General features: G+C 41.0%; 3 protein-coding genes across 3 annotated transcripts; 1 reads left to right on the top strand and 2 right to left on the bottom strand.

Moving 5' to 3' along the window:
- Nucleotides 1–1,365: 1,365 nt before the first annotated feature.
- On the bottom strand, nucleotides 1,366–2,746 carry LOC126688801 (uncharacterized). Its single transcript, XM_050383642.1, has one exon. The coding sequence runs from the start codon at nucleotides 2,444–2,446 to the stop codon at nucleotides 1,571–1,573; it is 876 nt and encodes a 291-aa protein (XP_050239599.1). The 5' UTR covers nucleotides 2,447–2,746; the 3' UTR covers nucleotides 1,366–1,570.
- Nucleotides 2,747–3,313: 567 nt separating this feature from the next.
- Nucleotides 3,314–7,473, bottom strand: LOC126688800 (50S ribosomal protein L3-2, mitochondrial). Its single transcript, XM_050383641.1, has 5 exons — nucleotides 7,009–7,473; nucleotides 6,254–6,463; nucleotides 5,719–5,823; nucleotides 4,359–4,472; nucleotides 3,314–3,787 (listed from the first exon to the last, which is right to left on the bottom strand). Exons 1-5 carry the CDS (start codon nucleotides 7,384–7,386, stop codon nucleotides 3,614–3,616), a joined length of 981 nt encoding a protein of 326 aa, XP_050239598.1. The 5' UTR covers nucleotides 7,387–7,473; the 3' UTR covers nucleotides 3,314–3,613.
- A 1,537-nt stretch (nucleotides 7,474–9,010) lies between these two features.
- Nucleotides 9,011–9,859, top strand: LOC126690204 (uncharacterized). Its single transcript, XM_050385329.1, has one exon. It carries the CDS (start codon nucleotides 9,011–9,013, stop codon nucleotides 9,857–9,859), a length of 849 nt encoding a protein of 282 aa, XP_050241286.1.
- Nucleotides 9,860–25,699: the final 15,840 nt, after the last annotated feature.

Below are 25,699 nucleotides of genomic sequence, written 5' to 3'. Positions count from 1 at the left end.
CCAAGCATCAACTGCTTGCAGCTTGCCCAATGGTCCGCTGTCACCTACTTTTCAAAGCACTTAAATTGCATTCTAATTTGTAGATACTGTAGATATGAGAAAATCTATGAACACAACTTTTGCCACTACCCTAATGTGGTTGATTGTGAAGGGTGGAGAAAAAGCGGTTAAAAAAAAAATACATGTAAAAGTGATAAGCAATCACTCAAAGTCTATCACTTTAGAGTTGTGGCACAAAAGTTGTTGACCTAGAAGAACTCTTAGATAATGAGTCTTTCCATTAACAGAATCAGGCATAGTAAAAATGAAGTACTTACTGTGATATTGGTTAACATTAATTACATAGACAAGAGACACTTCATATGAAAATTATCTTTCAAGTAATTGTATGTAACTGGCCTAGAGGTAAGTTTGTATTTTATCTAGTTTCAACCAGCCAATCTAATTAGGCATCGAAATACAGCTATACACCATTGGCCTGAAGAACCAATGACGTTACATCAAACATCATGACTCTCCCACAAGGCAAGTTCATGAGGGTGTAAGTTTTCAAGTTCTGCAGGCGTCTGTGACTTTTCAAGTCTAGGAAACCAATCTTGGAGAGCGAGACAAGATGTTCAAATAAACAAGAGGTCAAGTTTCATAAAGCCACTGGGGAGGAGGAAGGGGGGATAAGCAACTGTGCTAGTGTTAGAAAGTTTTTTTTTTTTTAGGGATAAGTAAAAAAAATAGGTAATAACAATAAGGGTGATAGAGGCAAAAAAATGGCAAACACCAACAACATCATCATCTAAGAGCTTCCAGTAATGCACAAAAATATGAAATAGGGCTAGGAATCTGTAATGCTAACTTCAAAACACCCAAAATATATATACACACACACGCGCGATAGGGGATTTAAACCAATGATGTCCTTGTCATGATAATCGCTCTTTATCATCAGGTCCATATATATAAGTAATAAAATTCCATTAAAGAAAAAGCACAAAAGGGACATAACCCTAATGCAGGGGAAGTATGGAAAGGCAAAGTCCAACAAAAAATAAAGATTAAAGTAAAAGTACAAAAATTCATGATATCCAGGAACTCTAGAAAGTCTGCAGTGGAAAAAGTATAAGACATTGAAGTCTTAACAATAAGAATTTCAACTTCAACAGGTGTTACTCTTTCCCCTCAAAAGCAAAATAGAAATTACAATTACACTAACGAAACACATAAGAACGCACATAAAACAAGTCAAGCAAGATATGAAAGCTATAGCTAAGCCCTACCTATATAGCTCAATTTTCAAGCAACAGAAAACTTATTAAAGAATCTAATATGCAGCAAATCTGAATTCGATAGTAGACATGGAAGACAAAAAGGTATTAGAAAAATATATGGGAGTTAACATTAAAAAAAAAAGTACAAATGGGGGGGTTGGCCAAAGAAGCACAGTTCTGAAACAACATTCTACACAAATTGTGAAAAGTTGAGACTTTGAGAGTGCACAACAAAACCTATTCTAAAAGCATCAATTCTCTACAAGAAACAAACTCACAGATATTTTCTCAACCTCACTTTAGCTCATTCAATTCGGAGTCTTGGTAGCATGACCACCAACACCACTGCTTTGTTGACTGAAAGCAGCAGCTGCAGCCGAAAGCGAATGCAACCCATTAGTCGCCTTGGCTGCTGCTGCTCCGCCCCCATCACCGCCGCCACTCCCATTCCCTTTGTTGCTAATCAAAGCCTGAATTGGCGTGACGGAGAGAGGCAGCTGCTTCGAATCTTGCTTCTCCTTGTCCTTGTCTTTCAACATAAGAAACGCGAGACGCTCCAACGCTTCCTTGGCTTTCTTCTTGGCCAAGGAAGCGTCCTTAACGCGCTTTTCGGCTTCGGCCTGAGCTGTGGCGGCTGCCTTGTTCATAGACGCGGCAGCAATCTTTGCCGCTGCTAATAAAGCCTTGGCGGATTCCTTATCAATCGCTTTCTCAGTGTGACCGCGGAGAGAGGAGTTGCCTCCGTCCTCGGTCTTGATTCGCTTGGTCTTGGCGTCGGGATCGGAATCGGAGAAGAAGTAAGAGAAATTAGGGTTAGAGCAGGGAGGACAGAGAAAAGAGGGAGCGGAAGAGTCAGGTGGGACACAAGAACGGTGAGCGATCGAAGGGCAATTGAGGCAAACGAGACGATCGGCGGGTAAAGGCGGAGGCATTTCGTCGAACACTTGGAAGCAAAGTGGGCAAAAGAGGGACTGGTGGTTTTTTAGGACGCAATCGGTGCAGAGGCGGCGGTAGCTACCTCTGTGTCGAACTGTGTGGAGGGGCCACCGGTCTGGGGAGCCGCAAGCGCCGCAGGGAATCGTTGAATGGTGAATTGGTTTTTGATGGTGGTGGTTGTTGTGGTTGTGGTTGTCTCGTTTCATTGTTGGAGATGGAAGAGGAGGACGAGGTGTTGCATATTGCATTTGGGTCGGGGTGGGGGTGGCGGGTCCAACGGTAACCCTAATTAGGGTTTGGGGAGTTTTGATCAGCAAGGAAGCAAAAATGGGTTTTTTAGAAATCACACACACACACTCTGAGAGAGTGTGAGACTTTTCAAAGTCAGAGAAATGGGTTTTTGGTTTGTTTTTTATTTTATTTTTCAATTTTCAGTTTGTTGAGAGAGAGAGATTTGGGAGATTTTGGGTTGAGTGGTGAGTTTTCTCTGACAGAGTTGTTGTTGCGATTTCGAAGTTTTGAATGCTGTTTTTTTATTTTTGTAACTCTTTCTTAACTCTCTTCGATTTTTGTGCATTCCTAATATATAAAAAACAAACAAACAATATATATATATAAATATTGGGCCTTTTTCTACAAATCTATTAGCTCAATTGTCCACTTGTGATTGGTCACAACTTGAGCCCAATAGCACTGCCCCCCTCAATTTACTTGTAATTCTTTGCTTTTAAAAAATATGTAAACTCTACCAATTTACTTGTAATTCTGTTGGAGTTTTTTTTTTTTTTTTTAAATGCTACTCATAATTTTAAGTCCCAACTATATTGCTTGATTGTAGAGGGAACTTTTTAGTCAGTTTTGCATAAAAGCAATGGATAGATCAGAAAATATGTTTGCTTTCTACAGCAAACATCACAAGTCAATACAGTTTTGCAGAGAAAATATACCATTACTCATTACAATGCTCATCAATCAAAAGTATTTCTAAACTTTCAGTCCATGCCCATGGTTCAGGCTTCCTAACCTTCCAACTACACTATTTTTATGTGTAGTGTCTAAGAAAAATTTATGCAACCATTTGGAGATATCAATGTGAGAGAATTGAATACATCATCTTGGACTAAAATCTATGAGTGATGCTAATTCTTTGAGAGGCCAAAATTCCAAGTTTACCACTATTATTTAAAAAACAAAGCTCCAACACGAGCATGGTCAGAGACTATCAAATTCAGAGATTGAATGAACTCAATAATAAAATTACATGCCTTGCTGCTGAAGTGTCCTCTAATCTACCAAACAAAACCTCAAAATCAAATTCATTTAATGGTTCTCTTAGAACACAAACCCACCGTATCACCAAAAAATGAGTGCAAGGGAATAGATCATTCAAACAGGCAACCAGTTCCTGCTTTAGATTAATCCGCCACCATGAATGGATCTATTTCTCCAAGATCAGCAACTATTGGTTCCAACTCTGTGGTGTCCTCGTCTTCTGTGGCAAAGTAAGTAGGGAATGGAAGCATTGAAACATCAGGTTTCTTGTACACAGCGTCTTTTATAAACACAAAGTTCCCTTCGGCACCTGGAACCTGAAAAGAATAGAAAATTTTTCAATGTCTGATTAAGAAACATGAATCAACATTTACAAGATAACCTAAGACTCCAGAACAGGGTTAATCCCCATGCATAATCACACGGCATGACTCTCGAATAACAGGGCTGCAAACGAGTGACAAATTCAGAAATCAAATCTTAAGCATCCATCAAAGACAATATTGTATACAGTTAATATTTTTACAGCTCAGAACTTTTCTGATAATAATCAAGCTCGCATCAACATAATCTTGAACTAGTATCCTAAAGTACCAGTTAGGTGCTGCAGTATGTTTAGAGCAATTGCATGCAAGCTTTTGCTTTTTTCCTAATTTTTTCTTCATTTTTTATTGACGAGTTACATAAACACCAAATGGGTCTTAAAACCCACAAGCACATCATTGACCAGTTGACCCTGTTCTCATATGGGGAGAAAGCGCCATTTGAGCTAAGCTCATCGGCACATCTGCGTGCAAGCATTTCACATGGACAGGTCAAGCCTCCTCCATATCAATTTAGATTTGAAGCACTAAAAGCTGAAGAATAAATTTTGCAAGAGGAACATACTTGGCCTCTCACCCACATCAGATTCCTGGCTGGGTCAATTTTATAGACCCATACATTTTTAACTGTTCTCTGCTTTGCGCCCATGCGCCCAGGCATCTTTCTGCCTTTAAATACCTGTTCAGGAAACATGCCATTTTGACAATTAGAATCCAAGGGGAGTCAGAATGATGCAAAATATATTCGCTACTACATTGAATTAAACAAATTCACATGATCACTAATTATTTATGCAATGACTTATCAATTGACACATATATGATAAAATAGGATAATCCATGTCATTTGCCTCTACTTCTCACTCTCTTAAGGAAAATTGGAAAAAACAAACAAATAGCTAAACTGTAATGTTGGAAGCAAAACATTATTGTGACTTGTGAAGAACCACACAGTAGTGATCACACAAAATAGGTTCCAGGCCATATACCCAGATCACAGCTAGCTGCAGTCCCCGCAAATGTTGTCCAGGACCCAAGTTCCACAGCATAATGGGAACAATCCACCTTGCCATGGGAAGTTTTTAACAGATTTAGAATGGCTATAGAATATGTTCTTAAGAATGAGAACTAACCTTCAAGATATAACTAAAATTGACAGTGTTTATCCCATCCAGTGTCCATTAGCTCAGTCACAGAACTACCTTGAACACTCTATAAGTGATCCCAACATTTACAAAAGTGGTGACAAAAAGGGAATATGAAAACTGAAACAAAGATGCAGAGCTAATTTTTAGAGGAGCAACCAAGCAATAAAATTTAAATTGGTGATGTGGACGATAAAATAATTTAGATCTTTCTTCACAATTTTATTTTTCTTGTTAGCCAAAATAATCTTGTTTACCCCAATCTCAAGTCCATGCAAAAGCTACAAGCCATGGCTATCAAATAATAATACTTTATATCAACAAACAGAGAGAGAGAATTAACATTATAAGACAATAAAGCCAAGTCAACTAACCAAAATTATATCATACAGTGAGAAAATGGCATCATACTACTATTTTGTCTTACTTCTATAGCATCCAGATCAGCATTTTAATTGATTTTCTTTCTTTCTTTTTTTGGATAATTCAATAGTTAGGGGTGGGGGCATTTGAACCCTAGACATCTTAGTTGGAAACACCAGGAGGTGCCAACCAGTTGAGTTACAAGACTCTTGGTCAGCATATTAATTGTTTATAATTATTAAAATTTACTAAATTACTTGTTCTATAAAAAATCCAACAAAATTAAGTCTCTTTGCTGAAAAAATAAGCAAACATTTACTTAATGACACTTAGAGACCAAATACTAGACAATTCCAATATCATAATGTATTGCAGAAAAACTAGAAGATTCTTAAAATTTGACGAAGGCAAACATACCTTTCCAGGAGCATCCCTCTGACCTGTAGAACCAATACTTCGATGTGACAGTGACGCACCATGAGATGCCGGCCCTCCTTTAAAATTATGCCTTTTCATCACACCCTAGAGGCATAATACATATGATTAGTGAAATTACAAATGTTACTTAGTCGTTTCTCAGTGGATCAAAAAGCATTATGAAAATATCTCTCGTCTTCAGCTCATTTTTATGAACTAAAGAAACAACACCTATAATTGGTGATGTCACAAAGAAAATCTTTTCTCACTATAAATGTAGCTTTTGCACCTGTACAGGATCGAAGCTATGACCTCACCCTCCAACCCCTTATTTAAAGGGGAAGGAGGAGCCCTTTTTTCTTATTTATTAATAAAGCAAATAGACAAGAACTGTTCTTGGTTTTGAAACAAAGTTCTAAAGATAACAACGCACCCACACTACCACCATAAAGGCATTTTGATTTAAGGCAAAAGCAGTAAGCAACGCTCAGAAATGAGACGGAAGTGATGGGAGCTGAAGACCAAATCAAATCACCTGAAAACCTTTCCCTCTCGTTATTCCTGTGACATCAACGTATTGGCCAGGAACAAAATGTCGAACACCAATTTCTGTACCAACAGGAAGTAGTGCATCTTCGGTCACAGGAAACTCCCTCAATTTCCTCTTCAGTGGAACACCTTGAGCTCTAAAATGACCCACTTCGGATTTGTACAAATGTTTCTCCTTCTTCTGGCCGCAACCAATCTAACTAGCACAAGCAAACAAACACCCAATACATAATAATTATACATATACACAAGAAATCATCCAACGGAATAAGCTTCACAACTCTTTGTTTTGTTGACAAAATTAATTTTACAATCTATGTTATTTGTCTTAAAAAATGAAAAATAAAGCATTTTTAAGTTTCCTATCCTTAAACAAAAAGAAACACATGGGTTTCTTGGAGCGGATATCATAGGTTTCAAATCCTATCCTATCTATGAAAATAAAATGCCCAAGAACAACAACAATAGCTAAGCCTTAGTCTCAAAATTTTGAGATTTGCTATGGATCCTCAACAGAGTAAATAGGGTCAGTCACATGTATTTCTTTTCCGCCATTCTCTCTTATCCGAAATCATAATTGACAGAAAATTAAGCACCAGAAAGTTCATATCTTTCAATTTTCAAAATAAAAGTCAGCTAAAAAACGAAACATGGAACGAAATGAATGAGATTAAAAAAAAAAAAAAAGAAAAAAAAAAAAGAAAAAGAAAAAGAAAAAAAAAGCACAATGGTTGATAGTACCTGTAGAGCAGAGATACCTTCCTTGTCAAAGGTCTTGACCTGAGAGACAATATTATCGTCGACCCAGAGGACAGTGATGGGAACCCTAGCACCCCATTTGTCCCAAAGAGCACTCATCCCACACTTCAGCGCAATAACCCCAGTTCGCTTCGAATTCGGGGTCATCACACCGGGCTTCGCTTCGATGATCTTGGGTGGGTGCTGGTCTTGGTTGAACTCGGTCCCATCAACTAAGGCCTCGGAGCTGAATCTTCTCAAGAAGAAGAAATGGAAGGGAAATACAGATGGGTTTGTTGTTGTGGTTGTAGTGCTAGTACTAGTGGCAGTAGCTGTTGTTAATCTGAGAAGAGAAATGAGACCTCTCGATAATGCGGACATGGCGGAAGAGAGAGCTGAGTGAAGAAGTGAAGAAGAGGATCGGTGAAGGTTTTGTTCTGAAGAGACACATACCAGAGGGTTTAAGCCTTTAAGGCTTATGCTCAATTTATTTACCAAACTGACATTTTCTATGTGGATTGTGGGTGGCTCATGGGTTAAGATTTGGGCTTGGTTGTTTCTGGGCCTTGGGCTGGGATGAGAGAGTTGAGCAATTTTTTTTTTTTTAATTTAAAAAAAAATAAAAAATTTATTCATAAACTTAAAAAAATTATAAATTATATTAAGGTGAAAATTTTTAGTGGGATTATTTTTAATACTAAATATAAATTAAATACTATTTATTTGAATTTTTATTTTATATAAATTTTTATGTATTAAAAGTATTGTTCTTATTTTTTTGAGAAGTAGGGTTTGTTTGGATACTGCTTATTGTTGAAAATTGAAAATTGAAAATTGAAAATTGAAAATACTGTAACAAAATAATTTTTAAATGTGTAAATAGTGTCGTGAGACCCAATTTTAAACAAAATTTGCTGAAATTCGTACCTGCGGGTTCTATAAATAGTGCATGGGACTCACAAAAAAACGCAAAAGCGCAAAAAACGCGCTATCCAAACTCAGTTGTATAATTCCTAATTAAGTTTTTGCATTTGGGGTTCATTTACATTTCTTTCACAAGTTGTTAGGAAAGTTTTGTCAATGATTATTCAACACACTTATGATAATTTTTGTGGGTGAAATAATTTATATTTTATAGTTTTAATTGAGTTGGATTTCTATTAGCTCAATATTCTGGGAGTCTTGTTAGAGGTAAAGCTTAAGAGGCCTCACAATTTTCCACATCAATATTTTTTATTTATTTATTAATTTGAAACTTTTAAACCCGATAATTACTTTTCCTCTCTATCAATTTATCGAATCCTTCCGCTCTCTTTATGTGTTCCCTTCACCATGAATTAGAGTCACAAGTTAATTAAGAGACGTTTGGTACGATGGTCACTTTACAAGTATAAGTATTTATGAGGTGAGGGAAGGAAAGGGCTGGGGTTTAAGTTTTCAGAAGAGTGCTTCACACACATATATACTTAAATTAGTCTATGATATAATTTCTATCTTGTAAAATAAAAAAAATTAAAAAAAAAAAGACACGAGTCTATGAGAATAAAGGCAGTTGCTTTTGATATATAAATAGAGACATGAGTGTAATTAGAGGGAGGGAGTGCCGCTGGAATAAGGGAAAAGAAAAGAAAGAGAAACGCAGTGAGAATGAAAAAGATCTTCAGTCACCCCTTCACTAGATCCCACTTCAACCAGCAGAGATTCAAGGTTGATAACCTTGCATGCCCATACAACTTCTAGCAGCTCTAGTAGAACCTCCTCAGAAACAGAAAAGGAGATAGAGCAAATAGAAGACCAATTTCAAGGTTTACAGGTAAATAGGCTTTACCAATCCAAGGTAACCCCAACCAGCCTTACCAAGAATTGGTACCCCAGACCAACACCCCCTGACCTCCAGTATGAGGAAAGGACCACTCAGTTTACAGTTTCCAGTGCTAAACTCTATGAATGGAACATAGATGGTTTATCTGAACAAGAAATCCAAAACAAAATCCAGCATATAACCATGGTAGCCAATAACTATCTAAATGATGGTATTCCAAATACTGAGGTTGTAGAGCTCATTGTTTTAGGATTTACTGGAAAACTGCTACTTTGGTGGAACAATTGCTTAACAAATGCTTCCAAAGAAGATATTAAACATGCTGTTCAAAAAGATGCGGATGAGAACCCCATCTTTGACGAACGCATAGGAAGAGGAGTTCCCGATGGAGTCAATACCCTGATCTATACGATCATGAAACACTTCATAGGCAAACCTAGCAATATCACATCTAGAATTTATGACCAGTTGAGTAACCTTAGGTGTAAAAACCTTGGGGAATACCGGTGGTATGAAGATGTGTTCACCACTCGAGTAATGCATAGAAGTGATTGCAACTCTCCATTTTGGAAGGAGAAGTTTATCAATGGCTTACCCACACTGTTTGGGCAGAAGGTTAAAGAAACTCTTGCAGGATCTTTGGGTGTCATAGATTATGATGACCTGACCTATGGAGACATCTCTAGCACGATCCGAAATGAAGGGATGAAGATGTGTAGAAATCTTAAAATCCAGAGTCAGGCCAACAAGAGCAAAGCCAAGTACGAAATAGGAAATTTCTGTACCCAATATGGCTTACCTTCAATCATTCCCAAAAGGAAATCTAAACACAGAGGCGAAGAACCCTCTGAGAAATCCCATAGGAAGAAACCTGCCTCCAAACATTATCGAAAACATAAGTTTAAACCTGATGATTTTTATAAGAAAGGCAGATCCCAATCTAGGACCCAACCTATAGGCAAATTCCCACCTAAAGCATTAGGAACATGCTACCAGTGTGGAAAGAAAGGTCATTTCAAAAAAGATTGTTAAGCTAAGGCCAAAACCCTTATCAATACACTCATCAGTGACCAAGCCAACAAGAATGAGATCTTTAAACTCTTAGAACTCGATCACCTAAGTAGTGAGTCTAGTGACCAAGAGGAGCACCAGTTGTTTAGGACATCTTCTGAAACCTCTAGAGTATCTTCTAGCTCCTCTAGTGACACAGACAAAATCCTAGCCTATCAGGATAGTTGTTGTAGAAACAAAACTGTCCATGTCCTTTCTAAGCAAGAAGAGCTGCTCCTTGATCTCATAGAACAGATCAAGGACCCAGAAGAGAAAGCTCAAAGACTTAGTGAGTTCCACAAAACCCTAGTTAAGGAAGCCAGTACATCCAAACCTAGGATCCAGGAACCCAAGGTTGACTTGGAAAAAATCTACAACAGGTTTACTAAATCCAAAAAAGAGATAACCATCCAAGATCTCCAAAAAGAGATTAAGGATAGCAAAACAGAAATGAGAAACCTTAAGCAAGAGTTAACCATCTGTGGGGTCCAATAATTGATGGGCCAGGCCCACTTGCTGATGGAGAGTTCAAAGGCCTAAGCCGAAAAAGGTCATGGCCCGAGCTCAAGAATAATAAGACCCAATTGGCCCGGAGAAGCAGCCGAGGACAGTGCAGTCCTCGGCTGACCCAAAGATCCACCAAGAAGAGGGGCAAAACGGTAAAGGGACATACTTGAAGGGAAATCTAAAATATCTAGGAAAGGCTGCTTTTACCATCTTCCCCATGCATATCTCTGCGCCTAACAGAGCCTTATCTTTTAACTTTATTAACCACTCCCAACAACTTTGGGTTGGGATTGACATGACAAGTATCAGTCTTGGAAATGTCGACCCTACACGTGGATGAAGGAAAATGAATGCAGACTAGTATAAAAGAAAAAATAAGTAATATAGAGAGGGGGCTGGGACGACTGGCCAAAAAAGAAAGGCTCCCAGTCTACCTCCAGAGGAAAGGCTCCAAGGGTGAAAGCGCTTAAATCACATATGAACACCACCTGAACCACCACTGGGTAACTAAGGCCTAGCCTTTCGAATCCACTCTCTACAAATGATATTGTTAGGGCCCATTCACGTGCGAACCCAACTCTACTGCGGATCGCCGCGAAACGTGTCCCTACACCATCCTTAGGGTTGATCATGGTCTCATGGACTTAAGAGTCAAAAACCTGGAATTTACTTCTCAGCAAGGCAATGAGGACAGAATCTCATTAAAAAACCCTTCTGATGATGAAGTAGATGAAACAGTTAACCCTACTGCAAATATGGAACCAGAACCATCTACTGGATCGTTCTTGCAAACCATCAGTAGCATTAACTTCCAAAAATGGCATTCCAAAGTCAGGATTGTCATTAGTAAAGATTTTGAATTAGAGGTAGTTGCCCTAATGGATTCAGGCGCGGATCTCAACTGCATCCAAGAAGGTATTATTCCTCCTAAATACTTCCAGAAAACCCAAGAACGGTTAACTTCTGCAAGTGGAGGAAAAATGCAGATTGAATTCAAAATCCCAGAAGCACAGGTTTGCCAAGACAATGCGTGTTTTAGAACCACCTTTGTTCTTGTCAAAAATATAACAGATAGGGTTATCTTAGGAAACCCATTCATATGTCTGTTGTATCCTTTCATCACGGATAGTGAAGGAATCACTACCCATCCTTTTGGCCAACCAGTCAAGTTTAAGTTTCTCAGAAACCCTGAACCTAGAGAGATTGAGAGTCTCCAAAAAGTTTCTGTTTCTAAAAATCTTAAACTCATCAATGCCAAAACTTCCTCTTATGGTCCAAATCAAGCCCAGAACCTTGATCAAATTGTATCGTCTACCATATTTGATAATTCATTAAGTCTCCATAGACCTCATAAATTATCATCTCATCACATTGCATATAAAAGTATTTGCTCCATGACATCACATGATTTTAACAAACATGTTTTCAGAAATAACCATTTTGTTAATACATGGCAAGGAGAAAAGCAAGTATCTTTCTATACTAATCCCACTAGAAGGGAAAAAATGGCTTCTTCAAGCAAGAACAAAGGAAAAGCCCCTATTCAGGGTTCTCCTTCTCAAAAGCATGAAGGCACTTCCTCTGGATCAGAACCCAGGGAAGTAATATCCCTTCTTGAACATGTTCCGCTTCAAATAACATTTTCAGGTGGTAATAGAAATGTCACTCTGCATGAAGTTTTATCCAGGAATTTTCAATTTACAAATGGAGTGTATACAGGACTTCCACCCTCCATCAAAATTGTTCTCGATAACCTTCAAAGAGCCTTTACCCAAAATAACAATCGCCTTTTCCAGAGAACCCTCAGAGCACTAGAATTGCACCTAGTAAACCTTGAGGCAGAAATTGAGATTGGAAGAAATACCATTAGTAAACTCTTTGGCAAAGAGGATATCCATTCAATGGATAAAATGACTATCATGGGCACAGACTATGCTAGGTTAAGTCTTAAGACTCAAAACCAGCTAAGAAGTGCTGTTGCTAACTTGCCTTCTGATATACAAGAACGTATATTCCGAAGCAAGGCTATGTCTGAATCATGTGACCTATGGTTCAAGCATTTACAGATAATGGTCATCACCCATTTCCCAGTATACGATGAATCAGAAGAAGCTGCCTTCATCCTATCCACTTGGGAAAAGTACTTTGGAAGCAGTCAAAGGATCTATGAGAAGAAACATCCCTTCCCCGGTCTAATAATCAACTATGAAGATTGGTCCGTTGAAGAAGATCCAACCTGGCTTTCAAGAATGTTCGAATATGGGTTCGTCCGACTCATCAGGCTCACAAGCCATGATCAGATCAACCAATTCCCACAGATCATCCGACAGGTTGTCTCAAAAATCAAGAGTCCATTTGCCTCTATCAGATGCTGGAGTACTCTCCCCCACTGGGACAGAAACAATTGGATGGATATCCAACCTGCGCACCACCTTGTACTCATCAACGGGTACACCCACAATGGCCCTTGGTATGAAGGAGACTCTTATCTCCATGATGAAGACCCTAAAGCTCTTGTAAGTTGCTGGAGTGGTTACTTCAACAATGAGATTCTAGATGTCACCAGTGAGCTTTGGCAGAATTACCACTTTGTTGGAAATACTGGAAGAATTACAGTGTTTACCACCTGGCCGTATTCAGAAGCTCTCCATACTAAAAGGATTGACTACATTAAGCTCGGACAGATAATTCTGCGACAAGCAGATTATGAACCTATCCTATTCTGTGGTGTTTGTGACAAATTTGCCAGGTACCATGAGCACAATTACGACTATGACCCTCCATGGGATCCCTATGATGGTTATCCGTCTGGCCATGATATTGATTAAAACACTCCAGAAAGGCTCCCGGATGCTCCAGAACAGCTCCAGAAGCCCAAGAAAGTTCAAGAACCACCTTTGCAAGTCCGGCTACTATTCAGAACAGTACCCGCACTAGCAGAATTGCCGGCAAGCTACTATTCACTACACAGTCCAGAACACTATGCAGAGTTACTATTCCTGAAAAGCAAGGGGACAAGATACTGTTCATAAATAGTGACCAGTTACTGTTCACTCTACAGTACCCCAGCAGAATCATTGAAATCACTATTGCTTTCGGCTGAAAAGAAATTCACCTGGAAGTAAAAGCATTTCACCTCCCGTGATTCACGCAGTCTCCTGATCTGATCCAAGGCTCCCTCCAGCTATATAAGGCATCCTTGGCCTCAGTCTTCAGCAGGCTTAATTCTTAGGAATACCTCAGAGCTAGTTTCACATTGTACTCAGAAATACTTTGTAAACCAAAATGGCTCTCTTCTCCTCTCCCCTAGTTTACACTTGTACTAGAACTACATTTGTAACCTATTTATGCTTCCGCCCCCAGTGCCCTCTGAACGGCACCCTTTGTCTGTAGCTTACCCCCATTTGGTATCAGAGCCATTTGAGCTCGATCGTAAATGTTGTAAGTTACTGTAATTATTTTGATTTTTCAATCAAGTTGGCCTGTGATACCGCCATAGTTATCCATTATTTTGTGGTTATACATTACTTTGAAGTATGTTATCTCTAACAAACATTATTTTGTTTTACATCTATTTTCTGATAGCACTTCCACTCCCATATGTTGCATTTTTCATCTACTACTTCATCTTAGTCGGTGTTTATTGTTCTTTCTTTTGGTGGTAGGCTGAGCCTCCCGTTCATTCAAAAAATATATATATATATATATATATATATTAAGTATGTGATTTTATTGGCTTTAGGATTTTTAGCACACCACATACGCATGGTAGGTACTCCACAATTTTTATTTTTATTTTATGTAAGGTACTCCACAAATTCATCCTTTGTTTACTGGAGAAAAAAAAAATTAGAGGATGTTTAACAAAATTTATGCTTTGGCTACTTCTTGCCTGAGCTTTTTGGCTATTACCTTGATGATGGAGAATGTTTAACAATTTTACTAGAACAAAAGTCATTGATGGTTTAGGTAAATTATTGGTTTTCTGGTATTAAAAAAAAAAAAAAGTGTTTAAAAAAAAGTAAGACTAGAAACCAAAAACTTGATGTTGGAGACATGATAAACAAGAGTGCTTGATTTACGTAATTATTTATTTCTTTTGTACTCTCTTTCTTTTCTTGGAGAAAATGTTTTATCAATCCAGCCATTTAGCTTAGTTTAAATAGTAAAGTTGTTCTTTGTAGGGGTGAGGGCCCAAGATCGTATATTGGGCCTTGAGCTTTGTCCGAGGACATTGATAAGTCCGAGGAGGAGCAAATAATTATTAGATATTCCCATTTAAAGTTTGACAAGTAGGGAACTGTAGGGACACGTTTTGCGGCGATCCGCAGTAGAGTTGGGTTCGCACGTGAATGGGCCCTAACAATATCATTTGTAGAGAGTGGATTCGAAAGGCTAGGCCTTAGTTACCCAGTGGTGGTTCAGGTGGTGTTCATATGTGATTTAAGCGCTTTCACCCTTGGAGCCTTTCCTCTGGAGGTAGACTGGGAGCCTTTCTTTTTTGGCCAGTCGTCCCAGCCCCCTCTCTATATTACTTATTTTTTCTTTTATACTAGTCTGCATTCATTTTCCTTCGTCCACGTGTAGGGTCGACATTTCCAAGACTGATACTTGTCATGTCAATCCCAACCCAAAGTTGTTGGGAGTGGTTAATAAAGTTAAAGGATAAGGCTCTGTTAGGCGCAGAGATATGCATGGGGAAGATGGTAAAAGCAGCATTTCCTAGATATTTTAGATTTCCCTTCAAGCATGTCCCTTTACCGTTTTGCCCCTCTTCTTGGTGGATCTTTGGGTCAGCCGAGGACTGCACTGTCCTCGGCTGCTTCTCCGGGCCAATTGGGCCTTATTATTCTTGAGCTCGGGCCATGACCTTTTTCGGCTTAGGCCTTTGAACTCTCCATCAGCAAGTGGGCCTGGCCCATCAATTATTGGACCCCACAATAGCCCCTCAAAACCCTGCTGTCCGACATCATGGTTGGAGAGGGGGGTTTTGGTAATACCGAGCCTTTATTATGGCTCATTTAATTCATCCCTTGACTGGTGCTGGCGACTCTTCACCTGCCCAGGGAATGTACCGGCCTACAAGACGTTTCCCTTGATTTGCGCACGATGCGTTTATGCCGTTTGGTTATCTGAAGCGCGTCTTTAATGTCTTTCCTTTACGAGGCCTCCCAGATTCAACGGTTTTTGATGGCGTGGGGGAATGAAATGGACGCATTCATGTTTACAGATTTCCTTGGAGATCTGAACGTATTATGTACTCTTTTCCTCGTCCCCTATATAAAGAGAGAAGACAAAAGCTTACTTTCTCATACCTGAGTCCCTCAGATTCCTCCCAGAGTCCACTTCTTCTCTCTGGTTATACCTTATTCGATAGAAAGTTCACCACAGTAGTCAGCCATGAATAAAACACTTCATTCCCAAAAACACCATGTCCTAATAAAGCTCGAGATGGCTCGGTCAGGGCAAGGATGGCGGAGACTCAAGATTTGTCTCCCCTTCCTTTTAGCCAAAATCCGAAGCAGGGACTCGTCACATCTCACTTTCGGTGTGACCGAGTCAAAGACATCCATTATCACCACCCTCCGCTCTGTCATGAGCATATCTAACATGGCACCAGTGTGTTAGGAGTCAGGACTGGGGCAGGGACTAAGTGCCCCTGCTTCTTCCTCTCTTCGTTCACTGGCGCCTCCTTCTGCCTCTCTTTCTTCTTCTTTCCACCACCAGATCCATCCTGGTGCTTTTCCTTTTCCCTCTTTTGCTCCTTTTTCTTTCTTTTCATCTCTTCCCTCTTCTTCTCCTCCTTCTTTTACTCATGTCCTCCATCTTTCTCATTTATCTCCTTCATCTTCTGCTCATGTCCTCCATCTTCCTCATTCATCTCCTCCATCCTCTTCTTCCTTTGCGCTCCTTGATGACAAGAGCTTGCTGAAGTGCTTCCATGTGTTCCAATTCTTCTTCCTTCTCCTTCATCTTTTCTAAAGAAGGTTCTTCTCCTGATATGAGCAGTACTGAGGCAGAGATTGGAGAGACTTTGAAGGCGAGTTTAAAAGACACCTGACTGTTTACTTATCTGTATTGCGGATGCTATTGTTGCTTTGGCAGTTCATCTTTTGTATAGGCTTGTTTAAGCCCTTCTTTGTACGTTGTAATAATTTTTCATATTAATAAAAGTTGCTGTTACCTTATTTCGCATGTTATGTTTTTATGTTTTTACGAGTTTACAAACGCTGCTCGGCACCATAACATAGCATTTGAATCAATGATATCTAAGGCTAAAATGTTTGCTAATAAAAAGGTGTCACCATAGCTTTAATAAAATTATTTAACATAGCAAAGCCGACCAGTGAGGAACGAAACTCACCTTAAAGTTAGCCAAGATGAGGACTAAGTGCTCGATACGGTGTAGGAAGTAACTATCCGAGGACATGTCACTCGCCAAATGGACAGTTTCCTTAGGTTAATGAAAGTTGGGTCGTTTCGCCATCTTCTTAACACACTAGCTTTAACCTTTTACAGTATTTGAGCCGAGAACCTTCCCCATTCGAGTAGTCGGTTTCCCAAAAGGCTTGAGTCCGAGGACTTCGTAACGCTTGGGTTCTGTCTAAAACTTAGATTTTTTCTCAGTACTTGGTTTCCCCATAGGCTTGAGTCCGAGGACCATGCAAGCCCTAGGTTCTGTCCAAAACTTAGGTTTTCTCAGTACTTGGTTTCCCCATAGGCTTGAGTCCGAGGACCATGCAAGTCCTAGGTTCTGTCCAAAACTTTTGAGTTCAGTTTCTCCCTTTCTTCAGGTATTTCACGAGGTGCCGAGCAGGAGGTTGTCCTCGGCAACGGTTATTCCTCGGCGTGGGTCATTGTCCCTAGGCCCCCATGCAGAACAGGCCTGGGCTGCGAATTCACTTGGCCCACAACATAAAGGGTATTTATGTAGTTTTTGGTTACGCAGTACCTTTTGGCGTCCCATTGTTCGAGGTGCACCTTCCAGAGACTCCTTTAATCCCCTGGTTGCAGGTGGCGTTGGAGATTGAGCCAGAGCCATCTTGTCTGTAGCGTTCCTTGGGACGCTGCGTGAATTAAATGCCACCACCTTATCTCTTTAAATAAATAGGAGAGAAAGTTACTTCACATTCGCACCAATTCTTTAGTTTCCTCCCAAATCACAGCTCCTATACTCAGTGCTGTCCTCCCTTAGCACAACATGTTTGAGGCGAGGGTTGGGAAGAAGGAACTCTCTCCGCCACGGAAGCGCCGTGCCCTCCTGAGACTCAAAATGGTGAGGTATGGGCACAGGAAGCATAAGTTCAAGAGAATACTCCATTTCGATCGAGGGGAAAGGATGTCTCTCCCTCTTTTAGTCAAAATCCGAAGCAGGTTCTGTTCATGCCAGAATTTTGGTGTGTCAGAAGAAAGATTCTCCGCCATCAGCGCCTTTGCCTTGTGGCAGGCAAATATTTAGAGAAAGCCCCTCAACTTCCAACTCCCTGCACCTTTCCTTCAGCGGTGTCAGGCTCAAGTTGGGTCTCTTTTGCTGTTTGAGTTGTGGGCATGTGAAAGCATTGAGGAAGAACAAGGTCTTGGAGTTGTAGCCAACCTTTCCTCTGATCTACTTCCTCGGCTTTATCTTATTCTCTTGTATCTTCCTTTCTTTTTGGTTATGTAGTGAGCTTTGACACAAACTGATTCCAGCTTTTCATTGTACGCTGTACTATTTCTTTGTTTTAGTAAAAAAAATGGAAATTTCTTTACTTGTTTTGAATACTGTTCCTTTGACAACACTACTTTGTGAATGGGTGTGCTCCATGTGTGTGTTTCTCCTCGGCGGTATTTAAAGCAAGAACTCTTGAAACACAATCCAACTAATTCTAATTTACTGACTCTATCAGGCATAATAATAATAACTCATAGTAAGTTAAACTTAGGAAACTAACCGAGATAACGGTTGAACGTTCTGTAATAAGTGCGAGAATACTGTCTGAGAATGACAAATTCTAAATAATTCATCCGAGGGAGTGACCGAGCATTGCATGACTTCGAATATGCTCTTGGAAACGCATTACTCCATTCCGTACTGGTCCCTTTAGTGTTGAGGATCCGAGGGCAAACTAGAGAATCCATGTAACGTAGTTTTTCCTTTTAAGTAGTTGGTTTCCCCAGAGGCTTGGGTCCGAGGACCATACAAGGCCTTGGTTCTGTCCAAAACTTGTATTGTCTTTGGTAAGTAGTTGGTTTCCCCAGAGGCTTGGGTCCGAGGACCATACAAGGCCTTGGTTCTGTCCAAAACTTGTATTCTCTTTTTAAGTAATTGGTTTCCCCAGAGGCTTGGGTCCGAGGACCATACAAGGCATTGGTTCTGTCCAAAACTTGTATTGTCTTTGGTAAGTATTTGGTTTCCCCAGAGGCTTGGGTCCGAGGACCATACAAGGCCCTGGTTCTGTCCAAAACTTGTATTGTCTTTGGTAAGTAGTTGGTTTCCCCAGAGGCTTGGGTCCGAGGACCATACAAGGCCCTGGTTCTGTACAAAACTTGTATTGTCTTTGGTAAGTAGTTGGTTTCCCCAGAGGCTTGGGTCCGAGGACCATACAAGGCCTTGGTTCTGTCCAAAACTTGTATTGTCTTTGGTAAGTAGTTGGTTTCCCCAGAGGCTTGGGTCCGAGGACCATACAAGGCCTTGGTTCTGTCCAAAACTTGTATTCTTTTGTAAGTAGTTGGTTTCCCCAGAGGCTTGGGTCCGAGGACCATACAAGGCCTTGGTTCTGTCCAAAACTTGTATTCTTTTGTAAGTAGTTGGTTTCCCCAGAGGCTTGGGTCCGAGGACCATACAAGGCCTTGGTTCTGTCCAAAACTTGTATTGTCTTTTTAAGTAGTTGGTTTCCCCAGAGGCTTGGGTCCGAGGACCATACAAGGCCTTGGTTCTGTCCAAAACTTGTATTCTTTTGTAAGTAGTTGGTTTCCCCAGAGGCTTGGGTTCGAGGACCATACAAGGCATTGGTTCTGTCCAAAACTTGTATTGTCTTTGGTAAGTAGTTGGTTTCCCCAGAGGCTTGGGTCCGAGGACCATACAAGGCCTTGGTTCTGTCCAAAACTTGTATTGTCTTTGGTAAGTAGTTGGTTTCCCCAGAGGCTTGGGTCCGAGGACCATACAAGGCCTTGGTTCTGTCCAAAACTTGTATTGTCTTTGGTAAGTAGTTGGTTTCCCCAGAGGCTTGGGTCCGAGGACCATACAAGGCCTTGGTTCTGTCCAAAACTTGTATTCTTTTGTATTTATTTATCTTCCGAAGGTTTAGCTCCTCGAACAAGGTGGGGGAAGCTAGCCTGATGTTTGAAGCCCCTAGACTTGCCCATGTCATTGACACCGTGAAACGTAGCCCCTAGTGGGAACTTATGTTGGAATAGCAACAATGTGTCGCCGGTCATAAAGGCACCCTCATAGACCCTTGTTCGACAGAAGCTCAACTTCACCACCGCTCGAGCTAACGCGCAAGCCTTCCCACAGACGGCGCCAATTGTAGGGACACGTTTCGCGGCGATTTGCAGTAGAGTTGGGTTCGCACGTGAATGGGCCCTAACAATATCATTTGTAGAGAGTGGATTCGAAAGGCTAGGCCTTAGTTACCCAGTGGTGGTTCAGGTGGTGTTCATATGTGATTTAAGCGCTTTCACCCTTGGAGCCTTTCCTCTGGAGGTAGACTGGGAGCCTTTCTTTTTTGGCCAGTCGTCCCAGCCCCCTCTCTATATTACTTATTTTTTCTTTTATACTAGTCTGCATTCATTTTCCTTCGTCCACGTGTAGGGTCGACATTTCTAAGACTGATACTTGTCATGTCAATCCCAACCCAAAGTTGTTGGGAGTGGTTAATAAAGTTAAAGGATAAGGCTCTGTTAGGCGCAGAGATATGCATGGGGAAGATGGTAAAAGCAGTCTTTCCTAGATATTTTAGATTTCCCTTCAAGCATGTCCCTTTACCGTTTTGCCCCTCTTCTTGGTGGATCTTTGGGTCAGCCGAGGACTGCACTGTCCTCGGCTGCTTCTCCGGGTCAATTGGGCCTTATTATTCTTGAGTTCGGGCCATGACCTTTTTCGGCTTAGGCCTTTGAACTCTCCATCAGCAAGTGGGCCTGGCCCATCAATTATTGGACCCCACAGGAACAATTGAAAGGTTGTTCGAGGAGGAACCCCTCCTTGGACATGATGAATATAATTCAAAGTATGTACTCCAGCAATTAAAGTAATCCTCCAAAAAGCTCCAATGATAGGGACATGCCTCATGAACATACCAGAATGAAGGAAACCTAAAAATATCTAAGGAAAAGCTGTTACCACCGCATTAAATGCATTGCAGCTACTTTTCTGACCGTATTTATGTGGAGAATACCTCTGAACAGAGTTACCTTGGCTACCACAACTTACAGAAAACAAGAAAGGGTGTCTAATGGGACAGGTACTCAAGTAAGGGCTCGGATAATCAACAAGTGTAGGATGAAGATGGTCCAAAGCAGGATATATAATGTGAAAAACTCTTTATGGAAAGGGGATTGGAAAAATAGAGAGAAAAAGATTGTAGCAATCTAAATTATTTCTATATCCATTTGTGATTAATTTATACAAAGGGGACCTCCTCGGACTAAAAATATATTAAGGTCAAATCTCTTATTTGTGTTTAACAGTCGTTCAAATTAAACCTATCTGTCGTTCAATTCATTAGAATCTAGTTTTTCAACCCACTCTCTACAAATTTATTATACTAGACTCATTGGGCCAAATCCCATATGTTTTGGGCTTGGATTGTAAATCGAGACCTTACAATTAACACCGTCTGTGGGAAGAACTTGTGTGATAGTGAAAACAACGATCAACTATGGTAGATTTAGGCCCACATCAGATATTCTACCCCAGCCTATCTCCAAGGAAATGGATAAGTCGAGGCTGTTAATAAGGTCATAGCGAATAGACTCAAGAAAAGATTGGATGATGCGAAGGGAAAATGGGTGGAAGAATTGCCACATGTCCTGTGGACGTATTGAACCACGCCTCGTAGATTAACAGGGAAGACGTCCTTTTCGATGACTTATGGAGCCGAGGTTGTTATTCCCTTAGAAACGGGCTTTCCAACACTAAAGACTAGCTCATTCTGTCAAAGCAGTAACAATGAGTTGCTAGAAAGGAGCTTGGATCTTATCGAAGAAAGAAGAGAAAGTGCAATGGTCCAATTGGCATACTACCAATACAAACTCAAGCAAGGTTATGATGCCAAGGTAAAACTAAGGCCACTAGTGCCTGGTAACTTGGTATTGAGGAAAGTTTTGGGCACTGCAAAAAACCCAGCATGGGGAAAGTTAGGACCCAATTGGAAATGACCATATCGCATCACCTCTGTGGCTAGTATAGGGGCATATTTCCTAGAAGACTTAGATGAGCATGTAATACCGTGCCCTTGGAATGTAAACAACCTAAAAAGGTATTATTATTAATGAAAATTTCCTTTATCAATAAGTTCTTTTGCTGTGTAAAGGTGTCATGCCTACTGTTACTCAATAGCATCTATCCGAGTATTAAACAAAACCTAAGTCCTGCATGGCTCCTCGGACCATAGGCTTAAGGGAAATTAATTACTTTTGGCATCTATCCGAGTATTAAACAGAACCTAAGTCCTATATGGCTTCTCGGACTTTTGGCATTTATCCGAGTATTAAACAGAACTTAAGTCCTACATGGCTCTTCAGACCACAGGTTTAGGGGAAATTAATTACTTTTGGCATCTATCCGAGTATTAAACAGAACCTAAGTCATGCATGGCTCCTCGGACCACAGGCTTAGGGGAAATTAATTACTTTGGCATCTATCTGAGTATTAGATAAAACCTAAGTCCTGCATGGCTCCTCGAACCACAGACTTAAGGGAAATTAATTACTTTTGACATCTATTCAGGTATTAAACAGAATCTAAGTCCTGCATGGCTTCTCAGACCACAGGCTTAGGAGAAATTAATTACTTTTGACATCTATTCAACTTTTAAACAGAACCTAAGTCCTGCATGGATCCTCGGACCACAGGTTTAGGGGAAATTAATACTCAATAGTATCTTTTTAAGTGTTAAACAGATCCTAAGTTATGCATGGTCTCTCGGACCATATAATTTGGTGAAATTAACACTCAAGGGCGTCCTTATAAATGTTAAACAAAACTCGAAATACAAGGTATGTTACTTATTTCCTTCAAATTCAACACTCATTGTATGAGGGTTAGTTCATAATACAAGTGGATAATAACTCTCTCTTACTGATACTTAGTTAGATTTCTTGAAATGTCAATAATGATTTACTGTTAGAACACATTGGAAATGGAGCAACAACAGTTCAAACTTGTTTGCAATAATAATAAGTATGAAAAGCACAAAAAGTAAGACTCAGGGAATAGAAGAAAATTTCATTCATTAATTCAAGGGAAAATATATTACAAGCAGTGGTAGAAGTCACAGGAAAGGAAAACCAAAAAAAAAAAAATCCTATACCTAGGATTCTAGGCCTTGCCCTTGAGAGGGTTTTTCTTGAGATCAACAACCTTGGAATGGACACCGTCAGTTTTAGAATTAGACTCTGTGTCCTTAACCTGGGAGACCATATCCCTAATTGTGAGGGAGTCCTCAGAGGGCTTCTCCTTCATTGGTGGCTGAGCTTCCTTACCCACTCCTGCCCCCTCAAGAACTTCGGCATCAGGAAGCGAGCCTGGGAAGAAAGGAGCTGCTCGGGAGGGGGGTCTGACTCAGGGATTTCTCGAATATCCTCTGGGAAGTGGATATTCTCGACCCTTCTCAACTCGAAGTTTGCAGGGACTCCCGCCTGGTCCATCGCCACTACCCAGGACTCGGTGCAATGCAGACTACAACCACCTCCTCTGATAGCGAGACCTCCGTATCCTGCACCCCACGCTTATAGGATGCCTTCATCACGGCCTCAGCTGCTTCCCTGGCCACCCGGGCTACCTCCCTGGGTTTTTGCAGCTCCGCCTTGAGATCCAAGACAGCTTGCTTTTCGGTGGCCAGATTTATCTATGTTATGTGCAGTTGTTAGCGCATATCCTCGGCCTACCTTTTCGTGGTCTTCAGGCCTGCCACGACACTATCACGGGCTTGGATAGCCTCTTTAAGCTTCTCGGACAAGCCCGCCTTTTCTTGCTTAAGGGCTCCAATAGCCTTCTCAGCTTTAAGGCGGGATTGGACCTCAGCAGTCACCTCATCACGGTCATTCTTAACCCACTCCTCGGCCACATAAATTTGCTGGGTAACCAGCATAAAGGTAATAGAAAGGTTATAAAAATATATACAATACATGAATGAACATGGGGCTTAATATTTAAACGAAAACGAGTGTTGTGTGGCCCACCATCGTAAGGTCCCTCTTCAATGACATAAAGAGGTTCGGTTGCCTGGTACGCCTGAGCCCATCCATGTCTCTGGGGAGGAGGAGGGGTTGCTATAAGGGTTCGGCAAGGAATGTGGCCTGTCCCTTCTGAGACTCCCAAATCGTGGCATCCCAAGGAATGGGCGCACCATCCATCTCAAGCCTAGGGTACTAGGTGCGCTGCCCTCGTAGCACTTTAGCCTCATCCTAGCTATCCACGAACTTGGCTCTTTTGTCCTTAGGGTCTTTGGCCCTCCTCTGTTGTTTAGCCCCCTTTTGAGGATCGACCTCTCCGTCCTTCAAATCCTCAATTGGCCTTTTCTTCCTCAGATTTGAGTTAGCCTGCAGTCCAAAGTCAATGGGAGGTAGAGGAGGAAGAGGAAGGTCGGGAGCAACCTGGGTCTTAGGGGCTTTTTTAGAAGTCTGCCCCTTGTTCCTGTTGGCCATCAGACTCTTTAAACCCGTTCTCTGCTTCAAATCCATAGTTTCTCGTTCCTGGGAACTTGTGTCTGGCCGAGCGACTATTAGTCTAGGATGATGGATGGTAGAAAGCCTATCAGACTCAGTCTCCGAATCCGAGAGCTCTACAGGCCTTTCTGGGACCCCTTCCTCTTCTCCAAAATGGAATAAGTCGATCTCGGCGTCTAAAGAGTGGCGAGATGAGGCCAACTCCTCTCTTAGAACGACTACTTGCTGAGGAGTGTATTGAGGTGGCAACATAACTAGGGGAAGATCCTTCTGAGCTAAAAATCTTGGCTTGAAGACGTCAATCCGAGCCAATCTAGAACTTCCAGCCTTTATTGCCTGGCCTACGTCCTGGAAGATGTGAGACAGTGGCTCATAATCCAAAATTAGATGAGCGGCCCACAGCTGTTCGTCTTCACTCACAAAAATCTCTAACCTCAGAAGGTAGTTAAGAGCTTGAACATTGGTCAAACTGATCCTTAGAGCGACGTGGTTTTTATCTGCAAAAACATCCTAGAAGGGAATCATGATCAGGCCGATAAAAATTATCACCAAAAGAAGATGAAGTGTCAAAAGTGAAAAGGAATAAAGCTAAAAAGGCTAAATCCCCTTCCAAAGGGACTGATCCTAGAGGCACCCCACCTAGATCTCCTACCTGAGTTGGGCAATGAAGACCGTCGTTCCACTACTTTGAGACAATTAGGTAGTCATCCTTCATGCCCTTATTAGACTTGGGGAGACAAGATATCAGCCTGACGACCTTGGATCGGGACTTGAGGTAGTATCCCACGCCGGCGAGCTTGTGGCACTCGTACATGTGAACCACATCGTGTCACGTGAGCCCTAAGCCCAGCTGCTCGTTGAGCGCATCTACGCAGCCCAAAACCCTAAATAGGTTAAGGGCGCACTAGTAGGGGGTTAATTTGTGATTAATCAAATAGTCTCTGGTTAACCTACCCATAGGAAGCGTTATTCCTCCCTCTATGAAAGCAATCATGGGAATGACGACTTGACCCACATCTTTGTCAATAAGTACTCGGTCCGGGGGACAATATTCTAAAACCACCCCTTGTAGGATATGGTATTTAGCCCTAAAACCCTCCATATCGGCTAGTGAATCTACTAAGTGTTTGAACCTACCCATCTAAATAAACAGGAATGACGTAGGGAAAGGCTTCTAAAAAAGAAAGGCCGAGAAGAAAAAAGAGAATATAAAGAAATAAAAACTTACGGGAACACGTATGCTAATCTTTAAAACTTTTAGAAAGATTTTCGAATACTTCTTACAAGAAATGGCTAAGGAGACTCAAGAGTTTAGAGCGTTTTGTGAGACGGGGCGTTGGAATTCTCTGGAGCACTTGAAGATTTTTGAAGAGAAGAGGAAAATGGGTTCCCTCAAGGCTTTATATAGAGGGAGAAAATAAGTGGGAATACTCTCGCTCAAAATTC

This window comes from Quercus robur, chromosome 6, assembly GCF_932294415.1.
Source record: "Quercus robur chromosome 6, dhQueRobu3.1, whole genome shotgun sequence".
Lineage (NCBI taxonomy): Eukaryota > Viridiplantae > Streptophyta > Magnoliopsida > Fagales > Fagaceae > Quercus > Quercus robur.
The sequence above is the reverse complement of the archived record's forward strand: the minus strand, read 5'-3'. Positions and strand labels throughout refer to the sequence as shown.

Coding starts and splice junctions, on each gene's coding strand:
- LOC126690204 (XM_050385329.1), top strand. CDS start 9,011: ATGGTAGCCAATAACTATCTAAATGATGGTATTCCAAATACTGAGGTT.
- LOC126688801 (XM_050383642.1), bottom strand. CDS start 2,446: ATGCAATATGCAACACCTCGTCCTCCTCTTCCATCTCCAACAATGAAA.
- LOC126688800 (XM_050383641.1), bottom strand. CDS start 7,386: ATGTCCGCATTATCGAGAGGTCTCATTTCTCTTCTCAGATTAACAACA. Junction 6,464..7,008: donor AAGGTATCTCTGCTCTACAG/GTACTATCAACC, acceptor TGTGCTAGTTAG/ATTGGTTGCGGCCAGAAGAA. Junction 3,788..4,358: donor TGATGTGGGTGAGAGGCCAA/GTATGTTCCTCT, acceptor TATTCTTTTCAG/GTTCCAGGTGCCGAAGGGAA.